Source organism: Cervus elaphus, chromosome X (genome assembly GCF_910594005.1).
Source record: "Cervus elaphus chromosome X, mCerEla1.1, whole genome shotgun sequence".
Classification (NCBI taxonomy): domain Eukaryota; kingdom Metazoa; phylum Chordata; class Mammalia; order Artiodactyla; family Cervidae; genus Cervus; species Cervus elaphus.
This window is the reverse complement of record NC_057848.1, coordinates 145,746,893-145,762,949: the sequence shown is the minus strand read 5'-3', so window position 1 is coordinate 145,762,949 and position 16,057 is coordinate 145,746,893. Positions and strand designations below refer to the sequence as shown.

The 16,057-nt window shown below is 38.1% G+C and overlaps 1 protein-coding gene across 1 annotated transcript in view; it reads left to right on the top strand.

Annotated features, from left to right (window-relative positions):
• Window positions 1-16,057, top strand: part of IL1RAPL1 (interleukin 1 receptor accessory protein like 1) — a 1,418,929-nt gene that overhangs the window by 1,357,642 nt on the left and 45,230 nt on the right. Inside the window, exons 7-8 of the mRNA XM_043896687.1 lie at window positions 7,224-7,356; window positions 9,344-9,489. Coding sequence (XP_043752622.1) covers window positions 7,224-7,356; window positions 9,344-9,489 — 279 coding nt within the window. The remainder of the gene's footprint in view (window positions 1-7,223; window positions 7,357-9,343; window positions 9,490-16,057) is intronic.

Below are 16,057 nucleotides of genomic sequence, written 5' to 3'. Positions count from 1 at the left end.
TCTTATCTATGCCAGTTACCTCTCTACCCACCACTGTCATTATGAACCCTCTTTCCTAGCCACCCTATCCTTGCCTCCCTCCCTTGCTTAAGGACCCTGATGGAATGTTTTTCAACCTTGTTGCTTTTCTCAACCCCAACTCCAATTTAAAGAGTCCAAGGTAAAAAGAAATTGTTCCAGGCGGTTAACTGTAACCACTTGCATGAAAAGCACCTGGGAGTGCTTGTTAAAAACTAAAATCCCTGGAACCTTCCACACTTGCTGAGTTAAAATCTGGTTTGGGGGGAGTAAGAGTAAGTTTGTTGTTGTTGTTGTTGTTGACAATGAGTTTAACACTCACTGGCTTAAGTAGAGAAAGATATAATATCTGAAGCCATATTCATCTAAACCAAATGATATTGTAGAAGATATGAGTGTATAAAATAACCTCTGACCTGAAAGTTAGTGGAAGTTTGCTAGAAGGAACAAGGTTAATGGTAGCATTAGGAGTTGCAATAGTAATAACCTTTCCTCTGTTCTCTGTCAACCCCATGGACTGTAGCCTCCTCTATCCATGGAATTTTCCAGGCAAGAACACTGGAGTAGGTTGCCATTTCCTTCTTCAGGGAATCTTCCCAACTCAAGGATTGAATCTGCATCTCCTGTGTCTCCTGCATTGGCAGGCGGATTCTTTACCACTGAGCCACCAAGGAAACAGACCCGTTCCAAGAGGAAGAGAAGAGAAAAGACAGAGTTGATTGACCATTCCTAGAAAAGCCAAGTCAGTCTTTTGTAACAGGTGCTATTTTAAATACAACTTAATGGAGGAGAAGGAATTTACTACATGGAAGTGAGGAGAATTTAAAGCAAAGAATATAATATTAAAAAGCGTGAAAATGTGTAGGGAGGCTCCAGAGGGAGGAGATATATGTATATGTACAACCGATTCACACTTTGTACAGCATAAACTAACACAACATTGTAAAGCTATTATACTCCAATGATAAATTTTTAAAATAGCAATAAATAAATTGTTTAAAAAGAACTCTAAACCATTAATCACAATTTTATAAAAAGCATGAGAATGTGAAATAGATCATGGATGAACCTACTCATAAAATTCAGATGCTAAAATCCTATTATGTAACTGCATATCCTGCTTCATCAGCCTGAGGTACAAACCCAGTCATATTATTTTTATTTTCCTAATTCCTCTTTCCTAATTGCCTAATTAGCTTTCTAAACAAAATTTGCTAATTATATTTTCCTAATTTTCCTAGTTATACTTATGAATTCCTATCTACCCTTATTGAATAGAAGTTCGTCATCTCTCCCTGGGCTCCACCCTGCCCCATGATATTCTATTCACTCCTGTTTTTTTATTTAACCCGAGGGGAAGGAATTATAGTCATTTATTTCTGCTTTCAAACACAGGCCGTACACACTTGGGGTCTGAGGTCACAGCTCCTAACAGACGCTCATGTGATTAGCCACCATTTCCCAAATGAAAAGTATTGGGTTGGCCCAAAAGTTCATTCGGGTTTCCCTTAAGCTGTTAAAAAAAAATGAAATTTTTGCCCAACCAAATACTAGAGGAATTCAGCTTCTCTCACCAACACTTAAGTGGTTGGTGAGTCTCAGGTGAGCCTGATGTCACCTGGCCTTCTCTCAAGATTGACTCCACTGGGCTTCTAGTGTCCTTTCTTGAGAAACAGAACTTTGCATAAGAATGGGAGTAGTAACTTCTGTTCAGACACACAAATAGGTATCATTAAGAGAAACAATTCAAAAAATCCCTTCAAGAAAATTAGAGACACCAAGGGAGCATTTCATGCAAAAATGAGCAGAATAAAGAAGAGAAACAGTATGAAACTAACAGCAGTCCATGGGGTCGCAAAGACTCAGACATGACTAAGCAACTGAACTGAACCAAACTGAACAGAAACAGAAGTTATTAAGAAGAGGTGGCAAAGATACACAGAAGAACTGTACAAAAATGGTCTTAATGACCTGGATAAGCATAATGATGTGATCACTCACCTAGAGCCAGACATTCTGTAGTGTGAAGTCAAGTGGGCCTTACGAAGCATTACTATGAACAAAGCTAATGGAGGTGATGGAATTCCAGCTGAGCTATTTCAAATCCTAAAAGATGATGCTGTGAAAATGCTGCACTCAATATGCCAGCAAATTTGGAAAACTCAGCAGTGGCCACAGGACTAGAAAAGGTCAGTTTTCATTCCAATTCCAAAGAAGGGCAATGCCAAAGAATGTTCAAACTACTGCACAATTGCACTCACTTCACATGCTAGCAAGGTAATGCTCAAAATCCTTCAAGCCAGGCTTCAACAGTACGTGAACCAAGAACTTCCAGATGTTCAAGCTGGATTTAGAAAAGGCAGAAGAACCAGAGATCAAATTGCCAACATCTGTTGGATCATCAAAAAAGCAAGAGAATTCCAGAAAAACATCTACTTCTTCTTCATTGACTACACTAAAGCCTTTGATTGTGTGGATCACAACAAACTGTGGAAAATTCCTCAAGAGATGGGAATACCAGACCTCTTTACCTGCCTCCTGAGAAACCTGTATGCAAATCAAGAAGCAAGAGTTAGAACTGGACATGGAACAACAGACTGGTTCAAAATTGGGAAAGGAGTACATCAAGGCTGTATATTGTCACCTGGCTTGTTTAACTTATATGCAGAGTACATCATGCAAGATGCCAGGCTGGATGAAGCACAAGCTGGAATCAAGATTGCCAGGAGAAATATCAATAACCTCAGATATGCAGATGACACCACCCTTATGGCAGAAAGCAAAGAGGAATTAAAGAGCCTCTTGATGAAAGTGAAAGAGGAGAGTGAAAAGCTGATTTAAAACTCAACATGCAAAAAACTAAGATCATGGCATCTGGTCCCATCAATTCATGGCAAATAGATGGGGAAAAAATGGAAACAGTGACAGACTATTTTTTTGGAGTTCCAGAATCACTGTGGACGGTGACTGCAGCCATGTAATTAAAAAATGCTTGCTCCTTGGAAGAAATGCAATGACAAACCTAGACAGCATTTTAAAAAGCAGAGACATCACTTTGCTGACAAAGGTCCATATAGTTAAAGCTATGGTTTTTCCAGTAGTCATGTATGAATGTGAGAGTTTAATCAGAAAGAAGACTGAGTGCTAAAGAATTGTTCCTTTAGAACTGTAGTGCCAGAGAAGACTCTTGAGAGTCCCTTGGACAGCAAGGAGATCCAACCAATCAATCTTAGAGGAAATCAACCCTGAATATTCATTAGAAGGACTGATGCTGAAGCTGAAGCTTCAATACTTTGCTCACCTGATGTGAAGAGCTGACTCATTGGAAAAGACCCTGATGCTGAGAAAGATTGAGGGCAGGATGAGAAGTGGGCAACAGATGATGGTTGGATGACATCACCAACCCAATGGGCATGAGTTTGAGCAAACTTGGGGAGATAGTGAAGGACAGGGAGGCCTGGCATGCTGCAGTTCATGGAGTCGCAAGGAGTCTGACACGACTAAGCAACTGAACAACAATTTCACAGAACAGATCTCTACTCAAGTTGACTTTCTCTCCTGATTGTTTTGAGAAGCAGCTGGCAACTGTTTAATCTGTCTGTCTCTCCTACACACACAGAGTGATGCAGGTAAATTATAAAAATAAAAATGTATGTTCTACCTTATCAGGCTTCCTTGTAATCTGTGCTTTGAGAGGCTTCCTACTATCACATTGATAAAAAGCACAGTGGTCTGTCATCACTGCTATAACCTGTACTTTGTCCTTTTAAGAAACTATACAGAGGGACCTCTCTGGTGGTCCAGTGGTTAAGACTCGGCGCTTTCAATGCAGGGGGCTGGGGTTCGATTCCTGGTTGGGGAACGAAGATCCCACATGCCAAGTGGTGTGGCCAAAAAACAAGTAAGAAAGGAAGGAAGAAATTATGTGGAAATAATCCTCTCTTTGCGGTGATGGTTCCTTATCTGGTCCTGAAGTATCATAAAATTCTTAATCTTTCTCAATTCTCTTATATCCAATCCCAGTTTGGCAAATACAAAAAGAGTGATTTCTTTAGACTGCAAGTGTACCCATGTCAAACTCCTACCTGAAACCTTTCCCCAACTTAGAATTGCCCTTAAATGGAATTCTCACATCTTCAACGTGACCTTCATGGAAGATCAGGGCTGCCACTGCTCTGGCCTCATGATTTTACCCCAAATCCTCACCCCAACTCTACCTACTACATGTAGTTTAGCTTCAGTGACTCTGAAGTTACTGACTTCCTCCAAAGTTCCCTGACATTCTGTCACTCACGTTCTTTCCTCTCTACCTGGAGTGCTTTTCTATTTTTCCCTCCACCTTCTTTTATTCTTTGCATGAATTCCACTCTCTAACCCACAGTAAGTACAACCCAGGTCTGAGTAGAGGTCCTCCAGGTGCCCCCCTAGCATTTGGGATACCACCAGTACTGGAGCTCAAGGCATGATAAGTAGTCAAAGACAAGGTGAGCGAAGATGATTGAAAAAGCCAATCGTTTCTTACATGGGTGCAGGAGCCATTTACTAGGTGTGGTGGCACAAGGCCGATAGTTGAGAAAAAGGAGGAATTAGATAGTAGCAAATCAGTTGATCTGGGAAGGTAGGAGGGTGACAAGAGAGAAAAATTCAGTTCCCAATGAGGGATTCAATTGACTTCTCTGCTAAAGAATGTCAGGCTGAGTTGGTAGTGACATGATCATTATTTATGATCCCCCAAATTTAGTAAAACTGTAATGGAAAATTAGATAGTTTCTAGAGATTTCTATTTATGAGTTTCAGTCATTAACTCCTACCTAAAAGCTAAATTTTGTTCCCTTAAAACACAGATTGTGTAAATTATTGACATGTAAATTTTTGAACTCTGTAATATAGCTGATTCTCTTGGCATATTCAATTAATCATCACACTATGTAGTATTTTGAGATTTACTGTTGAATTTATGACTACCTTGACACTGTAACAGGTAGTTGAGTTACATAAAAGCCAGTGCTCTTAGAAAAATATAAAAGCAAAGAATACTGGATTTAAAAATTGTTCTGAACCATTGGATTGACATTTCCCATAGAAATCTGTGGTTTCCAATCAGTAAGATTGACATTCAATTATCCATTGTGTAAGATAAATTATTCTCTCAGGGAGTGGGGTTTACATATTAAAATATTAACAAAATACTTATGCATCAAAATTAATAATAAAGGAGATTATTTAAAGCTCCTTTTTGCCTCTTAAAAGTTTGTAGACATTTGGGAGGGGGGATCGGGATGGGGAATACATGTAAATCCATGGCTGATTCATGTCAATGTATGACAAAAACCACTACAATATTGTAAAGTAGTTAGCCTCCAACTAATAAAAATAAACAAAAAAAAGTTTGTAGACATTTTTTGAACTTGACTTATCTGGTCACTAATAATGCTTATTGCACATAGAATCAAAGTCTCTAAGGAATCACTTACTTGGAGGACATTCAGACATAAAGAAGGATAAGATAAAAGGAATGTCTGTATCATGCCATCTTAAAAATATTAGAAGAGCAAGAATTCAGTTATGAACTAGTCTTACACAATGGACATAAGATAATAATATGAATTTTATCCAATAAAAATTTTCTTGTAGAACTTGGAGAATAAAGTTTACATATAGGTTGACCCATACCAGGACTTACAAAGAGTGCATCTGTAAGTATATAATGCTTTTCTCTAGGTTTATATGGTAGAATCACTGATAAGCCCAGTTTCAAGCAATGTTCACTATTAACTCATAGCTTAGCTCTTAGACTTTAGGAACCTCCTTCTCTTCACCTTAAAGTCACAGATTTGTCAAAGTCCTCTAGAATAGTCTCAGGAATTTATGAAATGAATAAACTTGCCTTACTTAAGGTATCCTTAAGAGTTCCCCTGCTCCAGTCCATTCTGGCTGCTTCTGCTGCTGCTGCTAAGTCACTTCAGTCGTGTCCGACTCTGTGTGACCCCATAGATGGCAGCCCACCAGGCTCCCCCATCCCTGGGATTCTCCAGGCAAGAACACTGGAGTGGGTTGCCATTTCCTTCCCAGGTCCCTATAGGCCTCTTTGCCATCCCACATTTTCTAGCTCTACTTGGAGGCAGCAAGATCTTAAAACTATAATAGTACTGGAATATTTCAGTTCTCTAATGCTGCCTGAGGCTTGAGGAAATTAGGTGTTTGCAAAATCAAGTTACTTGTCCAGAAATATGCGTTAGTTTCTGCTGGCATTAAATTCGCTCCCACTTTTCAGTCAGGGACTTCCACTTACCTTATTAAGTAATCAATCTGTATTCATCATTGCAGTGGCCTCTCTTGAGTAGTACACTGGAAGAAACTCATCTCCACAGTAGTATTATTGATTTTATGTTTTATAAACAGCCCAAATATTTATTCTCGGGTGTTGTCCATTTGTATTTTAATAATGTGTTTTTTTTTTATCTGAATGTGTGCTGGTTTCCTTAATTAAAATACTATTCCTCATATAGTACAAATATTTTAGTAACATTTGTAAGGAATCCTGTATTTTGCAGTTCCATTTCTTTCCCATCAAAAGATTTGGTTCTCTTTCTCTTTCCCACATTCAGGACTGAGAAACATCTTCTAACTGCTTTATAAAATCTCATATTATCAACATTATGTACTTGTCTGATACCACAGTAGTAAAAAACCTACCTGCCAATGCAGACCCAGATTTGATCCGTGGGTCGGGAAGATCCCCTGGAGGAGGGACTGGCAACCCACTCCAGTATTCTTGCCTGGAGAATCCCATGGACAGAGGAGCCTGGTGGGCTACAGTCCACGGGGTAGCGAAGAGTCAGACATGACTGAGCGACTGAGCATGTGCTTTGAGAAGTGCACATCACCTCTGAAGTACCCTTCCCAATAATCCATAACCTCAATCTATTCATGTGGAAACATCAGGCAAACTTAAGTGAAAGTAAAGTTCTGTAGAATAACTGACCAGTGTTCTTCATGATCTGATAAGTAATTCACATTCCATTAAGCAAGCTGCCAAAAGCACACATTCTGTTAATCTGACAGATTGAAAATATGTGAAAAATATTGATTTAGAGAGATGTTTCATTAAATCAATGAAATGATTAAAGTTTTACATGTCAGTTTGCCTAAAATAAGAGTGTATCAATAATTTTACAACACGTTTCTATCACTTCTGTCCACAGGCGATTCAGCTAATCTCACCTGCAGAGCTTTCTTTGGGTATAGTGGAGATGTCAGTCCTTTAATTTACTGGATGAAAGGAGAGAAGTTTATTGAAGATCTGGATGAAAATCGAGTTTGGGAAAGTGACATTAGGTAAAGTAATTTTTCTCTTTTAACTTGTACAGTCAGGATTCACATTTGCTGTGTTAGTGAATAGAAAGTGAGCTAAAAAAGAAGGAGGTTGGGGGGTGTTTTACTATCATACTAAAAATGTTACAACATTTAATGGCAAGGAGGAAAAATATCCTTGAGGGAGTGACTATGAAATTGTAAAATCTGAGTGCCATTTGCAAAGAATTTAAGAGAAATAAAAAGGAATTTTCCACTAAGGAATAAACTGAATGTGAGATTACTAAAATAGCATCAAATACAGAAAATGTGATATTGTGCCTTTGGTTGATAAGAGCTCTTTTTTTTTTAATTGTTGAGAGGAAATATTGGGTGGCCAAAAAGTTCATTTGGGTTTTTCTATACCATCTTATGGACAAACACGAACAAACTTTTTGTCCAACCCAGTGTTAACAGGTTTTTAGAATTCAATATCATGTTTTTTAGGATTCAAACATCATCTCTGTCACTTCCTTTTATATGTTTCTACATATTTGAGGCATCATGTAGACTATAAAACACTTTATAGGAATAGTAAAGAATACAAAAATGCTTTTATTACCTTTTTTAGTCTGATTTTAAGGTCTAAATATTAATATAGTGGAATAATAGCAATAATCATAAAAATACAATTATTTTGAGGGCATAATGCTTCTGCCTCTTCTTTTTTAAAAATAATTAACATATTTGTTTGCTTACTTTTAAATATTGAGGTATTCAGTTATGACTAAAAGTACACTTATATATACTAATTTTTATTCGTAATGTAAATAAGCAAATATACTAATTAATAAATTATGAGTGAATCAAAATGCAGATCATTTGTAAACATTCTCCAATCTAAAGATCACCTCTTTTGGGTATATTTGAGCATTTTAACCAAATTCTTCTTCTTAAATGTGAGAACTTTTAAAACTTGAGGAAAGGTATAAGAGAAAAAGATTTTCAATAGAAAATAAAAACCTATAAAACTGTCACAGAGGGTTATTTCTACTGGAATTTTCTTCCTGGCAACAAATACCCAGGAATATAACATCACAGTCAGGTTCTGAAATGCCCAGATGAGCAATTCTTCAATACATACTAAAATCTTCCTCTGCCATTTTTCATGTTTAAAGCTTCACTATTATCTTATACTCATACACTCTGAAATGCTAAGGTTAATAGAACAATAAACCTCCTAACTTCCCCCCTCTCTCCTTTTGTGGGTGCTCAGGGAATGTTCTAGAAAGGTATTTTTTTTCTTTAATTCTTCATGAGGAAGTGTTGTGCAAGCATGAGTTACCAAAGGGGTGGGAGAGTAAAGGTGGAAACTTGGTGAGCATAGCAAAGGAGCCCTACTTTGAAGTTTTCCATTTGTTTTAAAAAGATTGTTAAAATCCTTGACAATGAGGTTAGTGAGCATCTACCGTGAATTTTAAATGTCAGAATTAAATGCTTCATCAGAACATTTAGTCTATGGTTTTGTAATTTCATATTTCTTTAAAAATAGGAATTGATTTGTACCTTTAAAAAAAAAATGCCAGGCTAGAGGTTTCAGCTGAAATGTCAAAGTAGCTCAGAAATTTTCTATCCTTCGTTTCTTAAAAATTAGCCTGATAGATAATTAGTCCTCCAGCCTAAGACATTAGAATTTCTTATCCCACCCTTACATCATATTTCTTCTTAAAGGGAAAGCAATTTGTAAACTTTTCTTCAAGGTCTCTCTCACCTCTTTATTATGACAGTGTGATTGTCCTGCTAAGAGAGATAATTAACTGCAACTTCATTAGCATCTACAAAGACAAGCTTCCTTATTAGAAGTGAAGAAGAAAAGGGCATGATATAATTTAATTAAGATAGCATCAATCCATGACTAAATTTGAAGCCCAGATGCTGTAGGTTTTTTCATATCAGATTCATCTAAATTTTTTTTTCATGTGTGTGTATGTTTGTGTGGGGGTTTTTTGTTTCATTTTGCTTTATGTTTTAGAATTCTCAAGGAGCATCTTGGGGAGCAGGAAGTTTCCATCTCATTAATTGTGGACTCTGTAGAAGAAGGTGACTTGGGAAATTACTCCTGTTATGTTGAAAATGGAAATGGACGTCGGCATGCCAGCGTTCTCCTTCACAAACGGGGTGAGTGTCACCTTCTAAGTTTGAGTGGTTGACTTAACCTTTAATGAAAGTGAAATAATTGGAAGGTAAAAAAAAAATTTTTTACATAAATTTATCCCAAATAAAACAATTACCTTAGCAGTAAGGCCATCAAAGCAGAAAGCACAGTGGCTGGGTGACTAGCTTAGGCACTGGAGTCAAATTTAGATATTCAGATTCCTTTTTCTTCCCCTCCCCCAAGCTGTGCCATTAGGTATGCAGGATCTTAGTTCCCCAACCAGGGGTAAAACCTGTGCCCCCTACAATCAAAGTGGGGAATTGTAACCACTGGATCACCAGGGAAGTCCCCCTTTCTCTGTTTTAATACCAGCTATATAACCTTGGGAATGATATCTAACTTCCTTAAGCTTCAGTTCCCTGATAATACGGAATGGGAAAAATAATATCAACTCTTAGTGAATTTTGTGGATGAAAGAGAATACTAAGTGTGAAGAGCTTGGCACAGAGACTATGCACAGGAAGTATTTAGCTAAATGCTATTAATACTATTCAGTTCAGTTCAGTCGCTCAGTCGTGTCCGACTCTTTGCGACCCCATGAATCGCAGCACGCCAGGCCTCCTCGTCCATCACCAACTCCCGGAGTTTACCCAAACTCATGTCCATTGAGTCAGTGATGCCATCCAGCCATCTCATCGTCTGTTGTCCCTTTCTCTTCCTGCCCCCAATCCCTCCCAGAATCAGGGTCTTTTCCAATGAGTCAACTCTTCACATGAGGTGGCCAAAGTATTGGAGTTTCAAAGTAAGCAAACCAATTAAAAATAACCAAGAGAGTTTTAAGTCAAAGATAATGCTCTTAATTGAAAGGTTGTTCCTTGAGTGTACAAATTACATCCAATGGATTCCCCATTTTACTTCATTTTTATTTTTTTCTGCCTTAGATAACTTTTACATGTGTAATATCCTCCCATGATTAATAATAATTCACTAGTGAATTATTTTTCAATTATTATTCATCATTAGCAATTTAAGTAAGGTATGTTTTGGTTGAGTGTAACATCAGCTACAATAAATCTGATTCCACAGCAACCCCAATACCTTACACACAGGGTTAAAATATATATAAATATATATTGAATTGTTTGAAATTATAGACAATTGTAAAATTTGAGCCGTGCCTTTTTGTTGGTGAAATTTTTTCATGTACATTACGAGAGAAAAAATTTTTTTCTACATTATGGTAAGTGAAAACATTCTCTTACTCAGCAAATTTACAGTGATTTTAACTTCAAAGCACATGTTTCATCCTAAACTCTTTGAGGTTGGAAAAGAAAGAGAATGCCAAAGACTTTATTGGACAATAGATTCCCTTTGAATAATGTTACTGAAAGCTATTAAAATAGACACCTCTGTTGTCAAGGTGACTGTAATATTCAAATAGTTTACTTTTGGGGAGATGTTAATAGAGGGAAAAGATAAGCAGCAGCTAGTAAGCAGTCTGATTGTTTGTCAGTCAATGAAGGGACTTAGAGTAGAAGTATTACACATATAAAAGGACAGAAATATTCCCAGGGTTGGAAGTAGCCTAGATGTTGTATAATTGAACTATTATTCCGTAACATCTTCCCTAGTGATCTGTCAGCTTATATTGGATCACATTCCTCCTCCAGGAAGCCAGTTCTATCTTTGGAAAAATCTAACAATTAGAAAACATTCCTATTTCACTATCTACCCCATGACCCCATTCTTAATCTCTCTTCCCCAAAACAGCCCTTCAAAAGTTTGATGACAGTCCCCATAATCCTTCTGGGCCTTCACTTCCATAGATTCAGCTTCTTTAGTTTCTTTTATTCATTCTTCTTTTATGTGGATAAAATACTTTCACCATTCTGATCACTCTTTTGAATTGAAGAGTCTAATTACAGAGTCAGAGTTATTCTTCAAGAAGGAAGGTAATAGAGAACAGATAGAGGGCTCATCTAAAAATCTGTTGGCTTTAATGACGTTTATTTCTTTTTAGGATAAAGTAGGAGTGACAGTTAAGTAGAGATCATAGGAAGAAGGAAGGAAGCTGGATCATTTCCAAGGAGGATACAACTATGAAAGCTCTCATCTAGCAGACAGGCACACAAGGGTCAGGAAGAGTCAAACACTGCTAGGTTATTTTTAGCATGTGTGGCCTAAGGTTAAGTTGCCCATAGCTAAGAAAGCTTCCAGTACTACAAACATAAATGACTGAGGAATCAAGGAAATCATTTGAAAAAACTTTTCCAATACTGCCTGATTTCCTAAACATGAAGAACAAAGTGGTGGGCAGTGTTAGAGCACTCTTCAATACTTACATCTTCCACAGTGTTTCTCAAATATGTATTTATGCCACCAGCATTTTATCTTCAGTAAAATAAAAGCTAAAGCCAGAAAGTGTCCTTCAAGGTCATGTACTCCAAAAGCCCCTCTTAAAGTTAGTGTTCACCTTCCTTTTAAGGGAGCTGCAGCAAAATGAGCCATCAATTCACAATGGTAGCCATGCATCTCCTGCCCTGGAGAGGCTTATCAGCATGTGGAATGATCTATCGCAACCATCTCTGGGAAAAAACAACGGACTCTGGGTAACAGATGCCATAACTACAAGTTCCCCAGCCCTGAAAGGTTCAGAAGCTCAAGGAAGGCACGGCACATGAGAGCTGATAGTTTTGATCACAGGGTCCCTGCGAGAGTCAAATTGCTGTCATTCTAGCAATTGTGTAATGACCAGATGACTGGCTGTATTGCTCAGAAGCCTAAATCTCAGAGAAGAGCCGGAAGCTGTTCCTGTGAATCATATTCTTCTGCTGTTGACCCCTTAACTATCTTACACACCTTCAAAGTCTTTCTTCTTAAAACTTGCATAGAGAGATATGTTAAAGCATTTGATGAATACAGGTCTCATAAGTCAGTAATTATCCATTCTTCTGACAAGTAAACTTGCCAGGACGTACCTTTGCCAAAATAACTTAAGTTTTTTTCCCCCTCCACTGTTACCTTTAGTTCAGTATTGTTAACATAATAAAAATGATGTCAGAACCCTCCAGTGGGTGTTGTGGATTCTTTGAGATATCACCACCTGTGTCAGCTGAATTGTCCTTAATGCGAAGATGATACTACAATAAATAGTACAGCTAGGATTGAGCTAGGGTAGATTCTGGGCCAGCCTTTTCTCTTTAAAAAAATCTAATTTCCACAAAAACCAGCTGAAAATTTACTAGGAAATTTGTCTTTTGCTTGAGATAATTCAGGGTTGTTGATTCCTACAGCCAGGGAAGGTACTGGGACAGTTAGGGTCATGTCACATGCTCTACAGAGAACTAGGTCATAGAATAAAACAATGACCAATGGGCCACATTAGTGTATGACTGCCTTGGGCCATATTCCTCACTCTAGTCCCTGGCCTGAGAAGCTTGAGAGTTAGATCCTTGTCCCAAAAAGAACCAAAGCAAAGAGTAGATACATTTCCTACTGTGTTATCTCTTGTCTCCACCATTGCCTATTGAATTGAATTCCCTATGTAAGTCTCTGAACCTTTTACCCAGATGCCTTTGTTTAGGTTCCTAATCACTGCTCCCCAATTTGACCATGCACCCAACACTGACTTTCAGCTTCCCTCCAAAACCCCAATCTTTTATTTGCCCATCATTTGTATGTTTTCCATGTCTCTAACACAAGCAATTCTCCAGACAGACACCCAGCATCATTGTGCTCTGACTTTGGCCTAGCCACTCTTGCGCCCACCAGGCCGTCCTAAGTTTCTTTTTCATTCTCTGAGTTCCTTGTCCACACTCTAATTCTGAATGACCTCACAGTGTGGACGTGTTTACTCTCTGGAATAAAGCAGTTTAATGTTTAAGGGTGTGGACTCTGGAGTAAGGCTTTCTGTGCAAAACCCACTCTCTGCATACTAACTGTGCTATCTTGGATAAATCCCATACTCTCTGTGAGCCTCAAATTTCTCTTGTATAAAATGGGGAATAATGATAGTACTTTCCATATAGAGCAGCTATGAGGAATAAACTTAATATGTATCGATATGTATCACAGTGTCTGACATATTTATCACCATGTTAGCAGCTATTACATGATTTTTCTACTCCAACTATGTGATAATCTGGATAATTTAGGATGCAGCAATAACATGTCTCATTAAAAATTCCCTCACATCTAATTTATCTTTCATTAAAATGGTCAGCTTTAGCACTGGCAATTTTGCTTTGTTAATTCTATATTTTTCCTTATAATAGACTTACTTTAGTTTGAATGTGCTGTCCTATGGGAGATCTTCATTAATTTATTCATTCATTTAATGGCAATTGTTAAGAACCTACTATGTGCCTGGCACTCATAAAATTAAATGATCAGGAAATCAGAACCAATATAATTTGAAATGCCATCATCTGCTTTTTAAGTTACTTTGATATTAAGCATTTCTAATGTAGAATTGTGCTTCTAGGGGATGTTTGGCTTTGAAACTGTTACCTAAAGGGAAGGTTCATTAACAGTCCTGTTGTGAATTGTTGTTTAGATATCTTGATTACGATAATATGGCAATTCATTCATCATGAAGTATTTGAAAACTGGCAAAGTATCTGTCTCAGAGACTAGCACTAGTTAATAATCATAAACATCTAGTTTTCCTCTATTCCTCCTCAAACCCATTTTAACTCTTGGATGCGAAATCTCCCTCCCTTTCCCTCTCTCCCTCCCTCCGAAGAGTGTGTGTGTTAAATCACTTCAGTCCTGTCCCACTCTTTGTGACCCTATGGACTGTAGCCCACCAGGCTCCTCTGTCCATGGGATTTCTCAAGCAAGAATACAGGAGTGGGTTGCCATTTCCTCCTCCAAGGGATCTTCCTGACCCAGGGATCAAACCCACGTTTTCTGCATTGGCAGGCAGTGTCTTTACCACTGAGCCACCTGGGAAGCTCAAAGTTTAGCTCATCACTACAGGAAATACTTGTTTTAGAAGGTATGTGTGTGTTAACCACACAGTCAGTAATGGCCGACTCTTTGCGACCCCATGGACTGTACCGCCAGGCTCCTCTGTCAGTGGAATTCTCCAGGTAAGAATATTGGAGTGGGTAGCCATTCCCTTCTCCAGGGGATCTTCCCGACTCAGGGATCGAACCCAGGTCTCCTGCATTGTAGGCAGATTACCATCTCAGCTACCAGGGAAGCCCCCCAAAGAGTGAAATCCCTGGGAATTAGACTTGCTCTCTAACTCCCTAGTCTTTGATATATCTTCAGTAATGTAATTAACATGCACATCATTTAGGATGCATTGTTTTAAAACCAGATGAATTTAGACCCAGTGGACTCCTTGTCCCTTCTTATAATGGATCACTTTTGTAATATATGCCACCATCCTTGTTAGTATTTACCTCGTGCATTTATTTGCTGCAAGATACAGGAAGACAATAGAACTGTGTAAAGCTCTTTTGGGGCTCATCCTTTAACATCTTTGACCACTGATTTCAGAATATAGAAAAGCTAAACTTTGCCTAGACATCAAAACCTCCTACTTCTCTATACGGCTGCATCTTCCTAAAAAGACCATTAAAAACTGAGTTGTTGTTCAGTCACTAATTTGTATCTAATTCTTTGTGACCCCATGGGCTGCAGCACACCAGGCTTCCCAGTCCTTCACTAGGCATACACAGAAGAGTCATTTTTTGAGTTGTTGCTGTTGGGAAGGAAAAATAATTTTCCCTCTACCCTTCTAGGTTCTTGGCTATATAAGATAGATTAACAGGAGAAAAGCAAACATAAATTTACTAACATATCTTCCTCCTAAATACACGTGAAATAGCCAGGAAAACTGAGTAACCCCCTGAAATGGCCCAAGCCAGCACCTTCAATACCATCTCCAGGAAAGACAAAAGAAGAGTTGGGAAGCATGGGAGGCCAGTTATGGGAGGTGACCAAGAAAAGCACAGTAACGATGGGCATGGTTGTTATGCCGATTTAAGCCTCTGCCTTCTCCATTGATGAGTTTCTGGAGATTGAAAGTCATCCTCTTCCTGGTACAGGAAGGGAAAGACCCTTACAAGGGAAGATTTCTTTTATCATTGTAAAGATCTCTTACAAAGAGTTAACTTCTGCTGGATTTTTAGAACTTCTCCTGTGTCTGCTGTTTCTTAAAAATGATCAGCCTTAAATTATCTTTATACCAAAGAGACATATTTTGAGAGGTCATATGTTATCCCTCTTCTTTGCTTATGCAATACCAAAACATTAAAGAACTTTAGTTATGTCACTGCAGCATCTCCCAATGAGAGCCATCAGGTTTAACAGATTCTCTCTTTGGATAAGATCTGGCAGTCAAAGTTTTATTCTATTCTGTAACATTTTTCTTGCTTCTCTGCTCCTCAATTACATGAGACATGTAAGCTGACCCCAGTTCTTTTTTTTTTCTTCTTCTTGATAACTAACACCAAAGCAAAGAAACAAGCAAAAACTACATCGGAGCCTATTATGAATGCCAGGAGCCCAAATTGTCTAGTATTCGTGATTTTTGTGCCACTGAATTTCTTGATATGGACATCCCAATGAGGTTATTTG